Source organism: Alosa sapidissima, chromosome 8 (assembly GCF_018492685.1).
Source record: "Alosa sapidissima isolate fAloSap1 chromosome 8, fAloSap1.pri, whole genome shotgun sequence".
Classification (NCBI taxonomy): domain Eukaryota; kingdom Metazoa; phylum Chordata; class Actinopteri; order Clupeiformes; family Clupeidae; genus Alosa; species Alosa sapidissima.
Window position 1 is genome coordinate 24891763 of NC_055964.1, and position 16232 is coordinate 24907994.

At 41.4% G+C, this 16232-nt stretch overlaps 2 protein-coding genes across 4 annotated transcripts in view; one reads left to right on the plus strand and one right to left on the minus strand.

The window, feature by feature from the left end:
• The window catches only part of vps13a (vacuolar protein sorting 13 homolog A), a 44225-nt gene extending 41177 nt beyond the window's left edge, over positions 1 to 3048 (plus strand). For 2 of the 3 annotated variants that reach the window (XM_042101478.1, XM_042101479.1), the window contains 4 exons: positions 787 to 872; positions 1739 to 1862; positions 2067 to 2141; positions 2245 to 3048. In XM_042101478.1, the coding sequence (XP_041957412.1) occupies positions 787 to 872; positions 1739 to 1862; positions 2067 to 2141; positions 2245 to 2295 (336 nt within the window). In that variant the 3' untranslated portion in view covers positions 2296 to 3048. Of the gene's footprint in view, positions 1 to 786; positions 873 to 1738; positions 1863 to 2066; positions 2142 to 2244 lie in introns of those variants that run through there. The other variant, XM_042101480.1, reaches the window with a different exon arrangement.
• A 3316-nt stretch (positions 3049 to 6364) lies between these two features.
• gna14a (guanine nucleotide binding protein (G protein), alpha 14a) lies at positions 6365 to 14956 on the minus strand. The gene is made up of 7 exons (XM_042101493.1): positions 14596 to 14956; positions 10843 to 11027; positions 10285 to 10439; positions 9894 to 10022; positions 8116 to 8245; positions 6733 to 6886; positions 6365 to 6572 (listed from the first exon to the last, which is right to left on the minus strand). Exons 1-7 carry the CDS (start codon positions 14714 to 14716, stop codon positions 6382 to 6384), a joined length of 1065 nt encoding a protein of 354 aa, XP_041957427.1. The 5' UTR covers positions 14717 to 14956; the 3' UTR covers positions 6365 to 6381.
• Between the last annotated feature and the right edge of the window lie 1276 nt (positions 14957 to 16232).

The following is a 16232-nucleotide window of genomic DNA, read 5'->3' on the forward strand; positions in this document are numbered from 1 at the left end:
GAGTGTGAGACCCCTGCTTTAGAGGATGTTGTGAAATGTCTTTCTGAAGAAATTATAATAATGAAAAAAATTGATAAAGATTGTGATTCCATGCATGTTTAGCATTCTGTGTTTCATTGTCCACACCCCTCCACACATCACCCCTCCACCAGGAGTCATCTCTTTCATGGAGGTCACCAGTGGGGTCACGTTAAAAGGGCTCCTCCGCTCTGTTTGTCATGTGTTTTCTCTTGCTGTCAGTTGATCTCACTCTTTGTTTGGTATTCACATACACCATATGCCATCATGTCAAAAGGCAATAAAGTTCCTGAGACTGGATCTGATACTAATTTAACCCTGGTCAATCATACCCAGCTCCTGACCCCTCCTCAGCCACCATGACCCGCCCTCTGCTGTAGTCTGAATTTCTTCGTGTTTCTTTCAGAGTATGAGCTTTATAGTTAGAGTGTGAAGAAAGGGTTGAGCTTCTGTTGATGTAAGCTGTGGAATACATATATCACCCATGTCATCGTCCCTGCCTGTCATATACATGCATGAAGTCACTTCCGATCACAGACGACCATCACGCCTGCCACAATCACACGTGTGACGTCCGTCACATCTTCCTACAAGAAGCCTGTAAATCCATCTCTTTATTTGGGTTGACCGAATGCTGAACTTTTGATTCCTTAGGTATGGCTTTGTGTTTTTCTGAGTCCCTAACCCCCCTCTTTCTCCCCCTCTCTTCCTAACCGTCATCCCTCTGTTTCTCTCCCCTCTCTCCCTGCTCTTTGCCCCCCCCTGTAGAAAATTGAGAACGGGCGCTTTGCCAAGTACAGGTACTTTGCTCATGCCAAAGTGAACGAGTCGGACTTCCTGATGATCACCAAGAGGTAGGAGCTCCAGCAGGACATGGGCTCTCAGTGTGGAAGCCTGACACTACTGTACATCCCCCCCCACCCTGTTCAGAACACACACACACACACACACACACACACACACACACACACTCATACCACACATGCACTGCACACACCCATTTCTTCTCAACTAAACAAGTTCTTTAGAAAACTATAGATCGGTTTTGAATGTCCCACAACTCAACTCATTGCTCCATGCACCATATTGAATACAGCACACCGAGTTGGGAGTGTTATCACTGGAGTGTATACACACACTCCCTTCAGCCTCACCGAATGCAGTGCCACCACGGCCTGTCTCTACTGCACAATCTTGCTACTTGAGCACATTTTGTGACATTTACCATTGGAACCTGGTGATGCAAATGTATTTACAATTGTTCAATTGTTCATTTTATTCATTTGGCACATCATGGGTGACTGGTGATATACTTAATGTGTCAAGCTCTTGTAATAGGAGACAAGATTTATATTGTTTCTGGTACTGCTTGACTTCAGGGTCCTCATACAGTAAGCAAAAGGTAGCACAAATGACAAAGTCTGTAGTTATACACGGTGGAAACAATTTCAGTATGGTCACACACACATACATACATACACACACACATACATACATACATACATACATACATACATACATACATACATACATACATACATACATACATACATACACACACACACACATAGGCCACACATGTACAGTAGAATCACAAAAAGCAGTTCATTGGGATGCTTATGTATGTATGGTTCATGGGTATTGCAGCAGGCACTAAGCAGGCTAGATTCCTCTGACGGACGGTGATTGTGTGTGTGTGTGTGTGTGTTTGCATCTGCAGGGGCATTTTCTTTGTCACAAAGGGAACATTTGGTCAGTTGACATGTGAATGGCAGTACCTGTTTGATGAGTTCACCAAGGAGCCAATGATTGTAGAGGACCGACGGCTGAGGATTGAGGCCAAGGTACAGCACACACACAAGACACACCTGTGCATAGTATACTGCAGCTGCCATTCACATCAGCAGATTCAGCACACAGCTGACACACCTGTGCATAGTATACTGCAGCTGCCATTCACATCAGCAGATTCAGCACACAGCTGCTCGTGTGGTCATGATGCTCTGGTGCATTCATACACATTATGTCTGTGTCTGCCCCCTCACCAGGAGCGAGTCAAGTCTGTATTTCACGCCAAAGAGTTTGGCAAGATCATCAACTTCAAAACTCCTGAGATAGCGAAGGTAGGTTTGTGTGTGTTTGTTTGTGTGTGTGTTTATGTGTAGCCGTATGTAAATCCACATATGCCTTTGATAGTCATATGTCCTCATGCTCTTCTTTCTGCAGTGGGTTCTCACCAAGCTGGAGGATGCAAGAGAAAGTCTGCCAAAATACTAACAAGTCACACGGCCACCTCCTTTGTGTTGCAGTGCCTTTGGTTCTGATGTAATTCAGCTCAGTTACCACTAGGTGTCAGTAGTATCATGCATCAGTTTGCACTATGCTTTCACATACATCCACAACAAAACCTCTCCGTTGCTTTAGCACACACATCCACATACAGCTTATGGCCAAGTATGCCTCTAAAGTGCAAACCTTATCCTGTGTTTTCACTTCATTTCTGACACGCCACACTGTTAGTGGGAATGTTAATATCACAAGCCAAAACACGTCATGGAGAACCCTATTTATAAAGACAGCTGGAATATGTTTACGTTTGTGAGTGAGTGAGGTAATACTTTACTTGACTGAATGAATGAATGAATGAGGGAGTGAGTGAGTTGCTTCTGAGTATAACTTGTATTGTTTAATTTGAAAATGAAAAAATGATTTTATGAAAATATTTGTTTCAAACAGGAATATTTTTCTACCTTTAGCTTTTGCATGTTAAGAACATATATGTATTAGAATTGGGGTGTATTGCTATTTTCAGTATTTCATGTGACTGATAAACTGTTTACTGTAACACTACTGCAGAGGCAAGAGGGTGGGGTTAAATAATATGCAATAATGATTATGCCTAATGCTTGCGTTTGTGTACATTTTAACTTTGCTTTAAATTGTTAGTGTTTGCCCATAACTAAGTATATGCCATGTCCAGTCTTAAAACATTTTTTTCATCAGTTTTAAATAAAACATCTATTAAATATATGTGCTTTGTTTTTTGTCACAAAGGGTGTGGAATACATTAAAAGCTTGGATTGCATAGTACAGAAATTAGTTTTTTTGTAGTCTTACAAAACTAGAGTGGGTATTGCTCAGCATGGTTTAACATTCCGTAGCCTACTGGAGATGATTATGTTCAGCTTTAACATTCTTGTTCTCCACACATGAATGACTGAACTGATACTGGTGACATGGAAATCAATGCAAGTGGTGGCACGATGTTGTTCATGCAGAACCAGTGCTAATGCATGCTTCACATTACTGTATGAGTATGTATCTGCAAATAACGAACCAGACCCAGCAATATCAATCATTTATTACACTTGTTTATAACATACACTACTAGTATTCATAGTCATGTGACATTGACAAGACAGTGTTCACCTATCACTCATACTGTACATCACACACACAGAAAGCTACTCCTTTAGGAATGAAAGGAAAAGGCACTTGAGGGCCATTCATGTCAACTACATCTGATTGATCAGTACCTGACCAATCCATATACAGTACCCTCCAGAATTATTGGCACCTCTGCTAAAGTTGATTAAAAATGGGTATAAAAAATAATCTGTTGGTGATTTATTGTAATCTCACAATGAAAAAAATAGGGAAAATCCAACCTTGAAGGGAAGCAAATTTATTTTGAGAAAAAAGGAAAATCTCATAAATAAATAAATATTTTTAACAAAAATACGTTGCTCACAATCATTGCCACCCCTGCTTATAATACCTTCTTAAGCCACACATTGCCAATAAAACATCTTGTAATATTCACCTACTGTATGACACCCCATAAAGTTGGAGAATACAAAGCAAGAGATTTAAGACCGTTCGTCTTTACAAAATCTCCCCAGGTCGTCCAGATTCCTAGGTCCACACTTTCATGCATTTTCCTCTTTGACTCACCCCACTGTTTCTATGGAGTTTAGATCTGGGGACTGAGATGGCAATGGCCGAAGCTTGATTTTGTGTTCAGCACACCATATTTGTTTTGATCTGGACGATTGTTTTGGTTCATTGACCTGATGAATGATCCAATCATAACCAACGTTTAGTGTCTTGTCAGAGATTGACAGATTTCCTTTGAAAATGTTCAGGTTTTTCTTGTTGTTCAGGATACCATGCACCTTAATTAGATTCCCAAGGCCTTTGGGAATAAAAACAGCCCCACAAGCACAGCGCCTCCACCATAATTTGTTATGGGATTCTTTTCAGTATAGTCATTCTTCTATATATGGCAAACACACCTAACGTGTTTCTAGCCAAAGAACGCAATTTTCATTTCATCTGACAATAGACCACACTTCCAGACAAGGTCACTGTACCATTCAGTTACTCCTGCCATTTACATTGGTAATTAAATGACTGGACAGGCTGTTACCTAGCATGCCCTCTAAATAAGCTATTAGCAATGAGGTCACTTTTGAAGATTTTTTGGGGGACTTGGTGACCCCAAGATGACACCTTTGTCTGTAACTCTCCAATAGTGGTTCTTATGGAATTTTTTGCCTATCTTACCATCCTCCATACTGTACGTGGTGGCAAGATAACCTTGGGTCTTTGTCCAAGCATGTTTTTCACATTTCCAGTTGATTAGAACCATTTAATCATTGTTTTAACTGTAAATATAGGCATTTTCAACAACATACCTAGTTTGTATAGACATTCCCTGACTTACAAATGTCAACAAACTTTCTTTTTATTTAAATTTAGTGTATTCTCTTGTCTTTCTGACGTTTGAAAAATGGCTAGCAGATTAGAGGATTTAGCCTCTGTGTCACTTTATTTTCATACCTTAGTGAAAAAGAAAGTCATGAACTACTTCTGAAAGTTCACAGACACTCTGATTAACTTAAATAAGTTGAAATTAGATAGGAAAATGCTTCTGTTAGGTTTTGTATAGAAGATTTTTCTAGGGGTGCCAATAATTGTGAGCAACGCGTTAAAAATATTCATTTCTTTATGAGATTTTCCTTTTTCTCTGAATAAATTTTCTTCCATTCAAGGGTGGATTTTTCCTCATTGTTTTCATTGTGAGAGTACAATGAATCATCAAAAGATTATTTTTTATACCTTTTTTTAGTCAACTTTGCCCAAGGTGCCAATAATTCTGGATGGTAATGTAAATAGTATCACTTGTTAGCCACGGTATACTATATTTCATAGTATTTTCTAAATAAGGACAGGAGACCCCAGAACACATTTACTATTCAGTTTGGAATATGTTCTCAAAACAGTCTGAAGTTAGATTATAATATGTTTTATTATATTATAACAATCTGAAATTAGAATATTACATAGAAGATCCAAAGACATCACTATTAAAAACTATGTAGTCAGTGCATATCAAGTATAAACGTATTGGTTGAGTCTCAGTTTTGGGTTGCTGGAGCACACACAAATATATACTCTACATCTAAAGAAAGATAAATAAGTATATATATATATATATACCCTTTGTGCAAACAGCCTCACAGTATCAACTCTGCCACAGAATCTTTAGCTGAATGGAATAAACTCACTAGATAAAAATGTCATGATTCATGAATGCATACAAAATGTAAACTTCATCCATCAGATGATCATGACTTGGAAGAACAGTTTCTTGTTCATCTCACACATACACACATGCTACCTCATCTACATACCACATTGAACCTAGCAGGTGAAATGAGTGCGTGGGGGTGCACATAATTTCTTGCCCCAGAGTTCTACACATTTCCTACAATGCATCACACGCATTTTAATTACCCGTCAAACTACCCATTGTCTGCTTATATGATCACAGTAATATGCGTGTGCTATTAACTGGAACTCTCGGTGTACATAAAGATCTTAAATATGTTGTAAAACCATTGTGTTTGTATGCTAGCATGGTATACCTTTCTACACCCTACATCCTGTAAGTACACCTGATGTACGTACATCATCTCCATGTCTTCCAACATAATGTACGTCTAAAGCATGTGCTTGTTTCTTTTCTATGAATTATCTGCCTCTTCTCTTTATTCAACTCTGTTACTCTACTGGCCCAGCCTTCAGCAGGTGGATGGGCTGGCCTGGGCTGGCCTGGGCTGGGCTCTGCTCAAGGTGTCTTCCTGTTCAGAGGGAGTTTGTCTTTCCCGCTGCCACCTTGCGCTTGCTCTAAAGGGGTACAGGTCTGGCCTGTAAAGCACTTGGACAGAAAGCCTATTAATGGCACAATATTAAATGAATGAATTTGAATGACGGTCGTAAAATGGCTCAATATAAATGCATGAATTTAAATCAAATTCATTGAACATTCCAAATGTGTTGGATGATTTTATGTTTGTGTTAGACAAGGTTGAACTCCTTCAGGTTGTGCCGAAGGATGGTGTCCTTGACAGCGGCGAACACAAAGCGGATGTTCTCGGTGTCGGTGGCACAGGTGAAGTGAGAGTAGATGGTCTTCTCCCGGTCAGGGTTCTGCTCCTGATACATGCGCAGGATAAACTCGCGAGCTGCCTTCGGGTCATTTTTAGGGCCTGGAGAACACACAAGAGGAGGAGGAACATGGGGGGGGGGGGGGGCAAGTGGCATGCAAGAAAAGGTAGGACAGGAGAGAGTGAATTTTACAAAATGTACAACAACGTGCATTAACACACACATTCAAAATATATTTGCAACTAAGCTTCTGGAACTCACCGTTGAACTCTGGGAAGTAGTTACCCAGGTGGGAGTGCTGGATCTTCTCCTCCAAAATGTCTGTCTTGTTGAGGAAGAGAATGACCGACGACTGCTGGAACCACGGGTAGGTGATGATGGTCTTAAACAAGGCCTTACTCTCCTCCATACGGTTCTACACACACACACACACACACACACACACACACACACACACACAGTTTCAGCCTAACAGGTACATTTTCCTCCACACCATGTTAATCCTGTAGTTTAAAGGAATACGCCACCGTTTTATGAAATTGGGTTATTCACCGTCTCCCTTAGAGTTAGATAAGTGAGCAAAAGCATTTTTGTCTCTGTGCATGCATTGTCCTAGTCTGGCAGCACTCCCGCTAGCTTAGTCTTGTCTTCACCGTGGGATAGTGAGAAACGTAATTTCGATCTCTTTGTATGTCTGGAACATGTGAAGAAATTGACAATAAAGCTGACTTTGACTTTGACTTTGACTTAGCTTAGCATAGTAAATGGAATCTCTCGTCGCCGGGTAGCATGTCGTGAGTAAAAGTGAGCCAAGAACAACAACAAAACAAAAAAATCCCTAATTACTTCTTGTGGTCTGCGTATTCACAACAAGTACAAATGGCAATGCAGATTAAGACGAGGTGATTTTCTGTCTTGGAATTGGGACTATATTGGGGCAAAGCACAGGCACTGATTTGGGACTATATTGGGGCTAAGCACAGGCACTGCTTCTTGGGTGCAGAGACATCACGCAACACCTAAATACCTTGTCTCAAGGACAATCTCTGCGCCCAAGTAACTGCTTCGCCCCAATATATAGGGCCTTCATGCCACATTGGATATTCGGAAATTCCGACCTCCTATAGAGGAAAAATGACTTGAACGCAAAGTCGGGCCGGATTTTTTGCTCGGAGACTCGTGTGGAAGTCTTGTGCCCCAAGGTATCCGACTTGACGTCACTATCATATTCTCCAACCACGGCGGCCTCCCTTGCAACAACACAAGAGGCGAATTTCACTTATTACAAGGTAAGGCAAGGTAATTTATGACTAAATTAACACTACAGATTAAAACACTCACCCGAGACATTTTCCGCTTGCTAAACCATAGTAGGCAGTTTTAATAACTTATTTATGCATTTCCTGTATTTGTTTTCCGAGCTGATCTCATGAACACTCTTTTTTCGGAGGTCGGGATTTTTACAGTCGGGTTCTCCGAGCTTACGAACGGCATGAAGGCGGCAGCAATAGTCCCAAGTCAATGATCCGGCGACGAGAGATTCCATTCATTATGCTAAGCTAAGATAGCAGAGGCGCTGCCAGGACAATGCATGTAAATGGCCAGATAATTGGGAGGAATCAGGAATGAATGAAAATAGCTGACCTCATTATCGCACTCAGCAAGCACCTGGTCATACTCGCTGAGCGCCACCAGGAAGATGATAGACGTGACGTTCTCAAAGCAGTGGATCCACTTCCTGCGCTCTGACCTTTGACCCCCGACATCCACCATCCTGCAACAGCATGACATCATCATCTCAACTGCACTTCCTTGTGCACACAACCCCTTGTCAGACAGTGCTCCCTCATCCCATGAAAATCCTCCCCTGTGGAGACTCGGTAACCTATGATTTCATACACAACCTCATGACATTCTTCTGCAACAATACAAACAAGGATGTGAGAAATCGATGACCTCAGAAATCCATGTCTGTAATACTTATACAAGGATCTCTCTACAGACCCCAAAGCTCCCATGGAGGTATGGGATCTACTATTTATGGTGCAGTTGCAAGCTCCTGCCATCATAACACACACACACACACACACACACACACACACAAACCAGACACTTGTGCAAGTCAGAGGCCTACACAGAGCACAACAGCTCAGCAGGTTCTCCACAACTGACTCCATGTCCTCTAGACATGCCGCATTGACCTACTGGACTCAGGTGCAAACTAGCCATTGGGAAGTTCAGGAGAGTTTTCGGTGGAACACTAGATAGACCATCTTAGTTGCACTGATACAGCCTGGGCAACCTGTAATAGCAGCGAGGGGTTTTTGGCATCTCTACTGTAACACATCCAGGCCTCCCTCGAGCAGTTCATTGTGAAACGTGTTGAGAAAGAGGAAGCCTGCGGCTGGTGGCACAGAGCAGGAGCGGCAGATAAGAAAAAGGCTTTTGCTGGCTGCAAAAATAACCTACCTGACCATCTCCTGCAAGAGACTGATCAGGGAGCAGGTGCCCTGTCATGCTAGGTGTTGTACTAACTTACTAAGTAACTTAACTCAACAAAATGTTAATCTTGGAAACTGGGGTCTCCATTTTCAAGGTTTAACTAGTTAAGGTACAAACGTTTAAATAAATTAATAGGTCTCCAACTTGGAAGAACAATGGGCAATCTACCTTGTGTGACTGAAAAACAAGTTTGTTGAATTGATTTGAATGATAATTTTCATGAAGTGATAAGAATGGATAAACTACCGGTACACTTTCAAAAGTTATTTTATGACAATGAAGTTACAGCATAAAAATATAGGGCCCTAATTTGAATGATTGACATGGTACAAAGTCTTAAGTCTACCTAAAACTAATTTAATAACTGGAAAAAATATTTGCTAATTTAACACCATGAGCAAGACCTTAACAGCAAACACTTGCTGATAAAGGTGCCATGTGTAATGTCCGCCAAAAAATCAATTCATACTCCACATTCCAGTCCAGGCAAGAGAACATTACTTCTTGACAGACTTTACACTTTGCCCACTATTTAAATTAGGGCCCAGAGATGCATAATGTATTACTGTATCAGGAAATGCAATGAATGGCAAGTATGTGATATATAACGCTCACACATACAGTATTTGAATACATTGGGCGGCTCGTTCTGAATTCAGTGAATACAACATAATTTGAAAAACTCTGTCTTTGCAGTGATCTCTGAAGATACCTGAATTTCTTTCATTTGGTACAGAAAAATATTAGGAGCAAAACCTTTGAAAATATGGTACATCCTGTTTGGTACATTGTACACAAACAAAAACAGATTAAGTAAAAAAAAATTGATCGTTTAATATTTTGTCAGTTTGAAATCGGCATGTCAAGTTGAGGCCACTACACAGCACATTCCCAGGTTGCTTTTATGTTTCCAGACTCACCTGAAGATGACATTCTCCAGGTCAAATGGGTACTCAATTATGCCGGTGGTTGGCACACGGACTCTCAGAATGTCCTGCTGGGTCGGCAAGTAGCCTGGGTCAGCTATACGTTCCAAATCACCTAGGTAGCTGGGAGAGATGGAGGTGAATGTGTTTGGGGAGGTGGGAACAGGAGAGAACAGTTTTCCTACATTATCATACTTTAGAAATTATTTTGTTTTACATTTAAGCTATACTAGGATATGAAACTATGGAACTGCAACTTACAATATGGTACACTTATACAGTTATGTACTGTATATCCTGTATACATAAAGTGTCTGACAATGAATGTAATTTTGTTTGGAATATGCTAGAATCCTCACTCTACTACACACCCAATGATACTCACTACTTGGCAGAATCTGAGAGCTGATACTCCCTGCGGCGTTCGTAGCAGATCTGGACACCGCCATCATTCCACAGGGCCCTTATGGCCTCTATCTGGCCATTCTCCAGAGTCTGGACCTTGTCCACCTCCACATCTAACACCATCTGAACATACCCCTGCAAATCACAGCACGGATCAATGGGCCCATCAAAGCTCAGTACAACACAAAATAATCTATAACATGTATGTCCAGCACATGTAATGACCAGAGAGTCAGGGTTCGGGGGGTTATCTTCATGTTAGTGGCTTTTTTGAAGTTTCCTAATTTACAGGTTTCAATCATGCAGTCAAGTGTGCTAGTCAACATAGGGGCTCAGTGACTGTGGTCCTAGGTGAAGTGTGCTAGACAACATGGGTTCAGTGACTGTGGTCCTAGGTCATGCAGATCAGGCATGTCTTACTTTTGGTGTCAATACTGTGTGTGTGTGTGTGTGTGTGTGTGTGTGTGTGTGTGTGTGCGTGTGTGCGTGCCTGCCTGCCTGGGTGCGTGTGTGTGCGCATGTCTAGATGTATATATACCTCATTTCTGGAATCAGCCAGAGGGATTTGCAATGTCTCCATGGCCCGCAGCATGGACTGCATGGCTGTGAAGATGTTCTGGAAGACCAGCTTTATAAAGCTGCGCTTGTCCTCGTCGTTGTAGCCAGTGCCATGGATGATCCGCATCTGTTTTATAAACGTGCTTTTTCCACTCTCACCAGTGCCTGATGGAGGAGGAAAGAGAGAGAGGAGTAAAACAGAGAGAATGACAGATGAACAGAAAGAGAGAGAGATAGAGAGAGAGAGAGATAGAGAGGAATAAAACAGAGAGAATGACAGATAAACAGAAAGAGAGAGAGAGAGAGGAGTAAAACAGAGAGAATGACAGATAAACAGAAAGAGAGAGAGAGAGAGAGATAGAGAGGAATAAAACAGAGAGAATGACAGATAAACAGAAAGAGAAAGTGTTGCACCAGGTAATGAGAAGGTTTAGCTTGCAGAGGCAGAAACCAGACAAGGAAAAGATAGACAGAAATATCAATAAGGAAATGGAAGGACAGGGTGAGAGGGGGGGAGATGCAGATATAGAAATGAGGAAGAGATAATAGTCTGAACTGTGTACAAAAATCTTGGCAGCCATGTAGCTCCAGGTTATTGATCATGTTGATCTTTACATTATTGATCCTTAAGTCACAGTGTTTATGCTTGCATGATGTTTCATTCAGATCTACAATGCTTATACCGCTTACAGCGTGAACCTTTTAGTGAACATATTTGTGTGTCATAAACCATATTCATTTACACAAACACACACATACACTTGCTAGTATGTGCATACATCCAGGGTTATTTTATCAATGTAGTTTTACCACAATACTGTGCATCTGTGTTCAACTCAGCCAATGAAACACATATTCACATACCTCAATAACATATAGGCTATACGTCTATATCTCACATTCACCGTATGAACCACAGAACAGGTGATTCTAGAAGCATTTGCATGGCTCCCCTGGCCTGCCACCCTGCCTACCGCCACTTTGTCTGATCCCGCCCCCTATCATTATTTGTTTGTGGGCTGTAGCTCAGTTTTGTGGTCAGACACACCGTATTTGAGAGGTTGTCAAACTCTCAGCGTTAAGACACCAAAGACAAACAGAGCAACATAAAGCGTGGGGTAAGGACTCTTTATAATCCTCTCCACATAAAAGAGCTCAGGTCATCCTGAGAACACCTATCACAGCTGAGCATTTGACTATTTAAATTAATTTGACTTCCAAACAGGAAGTCTGTCAATATTCTTTTTTCTCATGGCAACCATTCACAGTGACTCTCAAGGGTGTGGCTCTCAAGGAGTGACAGGTAAGGGGTGGGGTATACAAATCGTAGGTAGTTAAACCATGCATGTGTTTGTGTGTGTGTGTGTGTGTGTGTGTGTGTGTGCTGTCCAAGTATCTCTCTGTGTGTGTTTGTGTGTGTGTGTGTGTGTGTGTATGTGTGTGTGTGTGTGTCCACAGTTATTATACACACTGTCAAACACGACAAGCAACTATGTTATTTGTTTAACAAATCTGTATGTCCAAGAGGGTCCGGGCAAGTCTGTATGCATGTGCTGTAGTCTTTCATGCTGTCATGTTGACTGGTCTGTCCCTCTGCTGTGAGATCAGTATACTGCCATGCTAAAAGCAACATGATGTAGTCATTTGACTCATTTTGATATACTCCATACTGACTTATAATAAGGAGAATAGAGTCTCTGCCATCGCCTGGGCCTGTACATTTTTTGTGCATGGGAGTAAGTGGAGAGATGTATTTGTAAGGGCCTAAACCTGAGGGCAGCCGTGGACCACTGGTTAGCACTCTGGACTTGTAACCGGAGGGTTGCCGGTTCGAGCCCCGACCAGTGGGCCTCGGCTGAAGTGCCATTGAGCAAGGCACTTAACCCCTCACTGCTCCCCGAGCGCCGCCGTTGAAGCAGGCAGCTCACTGCGCCGGGATTAGTGTGTGCTTCACCTCACTGTGTGTTCACTGTGTGCTGTTTGTGTTTCACTAATTCACCGATTGGGTTAAATGCAGAGACCAAATTTCCCTCATGGGATCAAAAAAGTATATATACTTACTTATACTTATATACCTACAACTGAGCCCATGAGGAGAGTAACAAGTCACCTGAGATTTGGTCTGACCTCACCACTCTCAAAGGACCCAATGGAACCTGGCTAACCATCAATAATGTCTTCTCAAATAATGTAGATTACTACATTAAAGCACAGTCAGTCAAAGGGTCAGTCTCATGGTCAACGTCCCGTATGACCAGAGACACCAGCAGTGCCCACAATCTGGTCAAAACATAATTTCTGCTATAAAGAGTGAACAGTATATGAATGTCTGAATGCTTACTGTTGATACCATGGCTGACGCAGGTTTTTGAACTGAACGCTACTGTACATTTCATAGCATACCCAACACATCCATGCCACTGAAAGTTAATCTCACACTGGTAAACTCAATACCACTTTTACTTAACCTCACAGCATCACAAACCTATTATATAAATGAACCACTATATGGAAAACACCCATCTAAAAAGGTTCCTGATCCCTAGTAAAAAGGATAACAAACTTGCAAAGCTACATCACAAATATTAATTAAGTTATCCACAACAAGTCCTATTGTTAACTGCAGTTAATTCAATTACCAGAATCAAAATGAATACAAGAGACAGAGAGAGAGAAAGGGAGGGAGAGAGAGACCAATGCCGCCTTTCTTTTAGCATGCAGGATAGAGATGCACAAGTCTCTCCCCCTTTCCGTTTCTGTGTGTGTGTGTGTGTGTGTGTGTTTATGTTTGTGTGCATGTTCTGGTTCTTCAGCTATGTGTCATACACGCACACACACATACTGTATGCAACTGGCACAGAGGTTTAACTTTCGATGAACATTTATTTGGTGTCATGCCTGATAGGCACAATCTGCTTTCCATGTGTTTTGCATGAGGAGGACAATGTCTGGAAAAAATGCCCTATAACTTGTGGGTGGTTTCTATAGTGGGCTGGCATGCAAACCAATCAGCCATCAGGGCACTGTTTGCTACTGACAAATAAAAACTACTAATTGTCTGAAATAACTAAATACTAATACTGAGTCTACTGGCTAGACTGATTTCTCTAGGCTCCCAAAATAATTCAGTCTTCTTTCATGTGAGATGTTCATAATCATCTGTAAAGATACCTGTTTGGATAACAGTACACCACCATCACAGTCTACTGAATGTCAACCATTTGCGTACACTTCTGCTGCTAATATCAAAAACTACTATTCAGCAATATGGTTGACTGCTACAGTTACAAATATCCAAAGTTCTGATACATCAGTATATATTGGGTGATGATATTCTTGGGTGAAGATATTCCTCAACTGATTTCTAATGTGACTTGATCTGTTAAAAGAAATGCCATTGGCAGACACTGCCCATGGCATTGGTTGAAGTTTGGAGATGTCTCTATTTCAGGTAGAGAATTATCGACAACGTAAATTGGTCTATGCCTACAAAGAGGCCTCCATATTCTATTCTATGGAGTGGATTCTCAGGGTGTGGCACCAGAACCCACAATCCTCCTAATGAATGAGTTAAGAATAGCCTACGCAAAACAACGTGTTTTTAATTCTGACAGGTACGATGAGATACAAAATCACCAAAAATAGATAAGTGAATACTTTCAAAGTAATTACAATAAATATATGTTATGATGTACTTGTCTCAGCCCCCAAAGATGTTTACGACCTGTCTCACCTAGTAGCAGTAGTTTGAGTTCCCTCCGCGAATCCTTCTTGTCTTTGCGCAGCTGTTTGTCGATCTCCTGGTTGATGCGCTGCTTCTCCCGTTCCTCTGCGGACATACAGCAGCCCGCCATCACCGCACGAAAGCTTCCTGTTGTAGCCTAGTTAACTATCACGCACAAATGTCTCGTGCAGTTGTTCGCTGGGTTTGGTCCTGATTGAGAGCATTGATTCAGAGCAACAGTTCGTAAACTCCGCAGAAATCGAGGGCACGCGTAAAAGTGCCAGGAAAATAATCCACCAAGCGCGCAGAAGTGTGTAGGTATGCAGGCCCAGGACTGTAATGGCACAGAGCTTGTGTGCGTGCATTAGGCTTGTATGCTGCCTTTCAGTAATCTACTGTACACTTTGATGCCCTTTTTACTAGGACTTGGGAGAGGCGTGGTTGCATGCTTCTGAGGTAACCACAGAGCTCATGAGCTGCTGCTGTGTGTGTGTGTGTGTGTGTGTGTGTGTGTGTGTGTGTGTGGCATGGACAGTATTCCAATTAGATGTATATGAAATACTTATTTAATTGCTTTAGCGTATTTTGTTATTTGTATTTTGCAGGATTGGACAAAATCAAATGTACTTAGTAGTTTTAGTAGTTTGTAAAAAAATACTTTGAGGGATTGTATTTAGAGTATTTCAAATACTTAAATACTGAAATCCCCTCAATTCCCTCAAATAAGCCAAAAATGTAATCACTCAGTAAGTATATAGCTTAGGCCTATAACCATGACAGTAGGCTATGCTTATCATAGTCCGGGAGCCAAAGGCCAGAATCTGGTGAACCTGGTTTTGGATACATTTTTTTTCTTTGCTTTTCTTTGTTTCTTATTGCCTAGGGGTTACTCAATAAGAATAAGGGAGGGTGCCTGGTGCTATCACTAAATTTTAGGAAAGCATGACATGTAAACCCATTTTTCGTCTCTCCACATTGCCTCATTGTGACCAACTTAAAAGTATTAAATCCAACTTTTCTCTTTTCCGATCCCCTCTGAACATGTCTGAAGTTGGAAAAAAATGAAAGGAAAAGTTAATTGAGGGAGCCAAAATTGTCAACTTTATCATCCTTCCCCAAGGACAACATGGGATGTAAACCCCTTTTTTATAGACAACTTAAAAACATTAGATCTGTCTTTTCTGTTTTTATCATCCTCTTAGAACATGTCTGGAAGTTGAAAAAAAAAAAAAAGTAACTAACTTCAGGAGCTTGAATTGTCAGGCGTGTTGAGTGCTGCAAGACTAAAACATGTAAAACAATACAGATAAGAGAGGAGGGAGAACATGGACCCCATATGACCATGACCTTTCACCCCATGACCTTGAGTACCTAATAGCTGATGTTCATTCTCACTAAGACCATATTAAAAACCACTTAATGGATTTGACATGAGGATTTATGTAAGTGATAACATCCGCCGAGGTGTCCTGATATGCAGAAATAACGGAGGAGACGGAGACAAAGGCCTCCCTGATGGGAAACAGAGTGGAGTTTTCTCCACAAAGTTAATACATTCTGTATATGGGACACCTTTCAGGATGTTATTCGTTATTCTGTTTATCCCCCATGTTGACAGTCATGTATGTAGGCAATAGGCATGCACT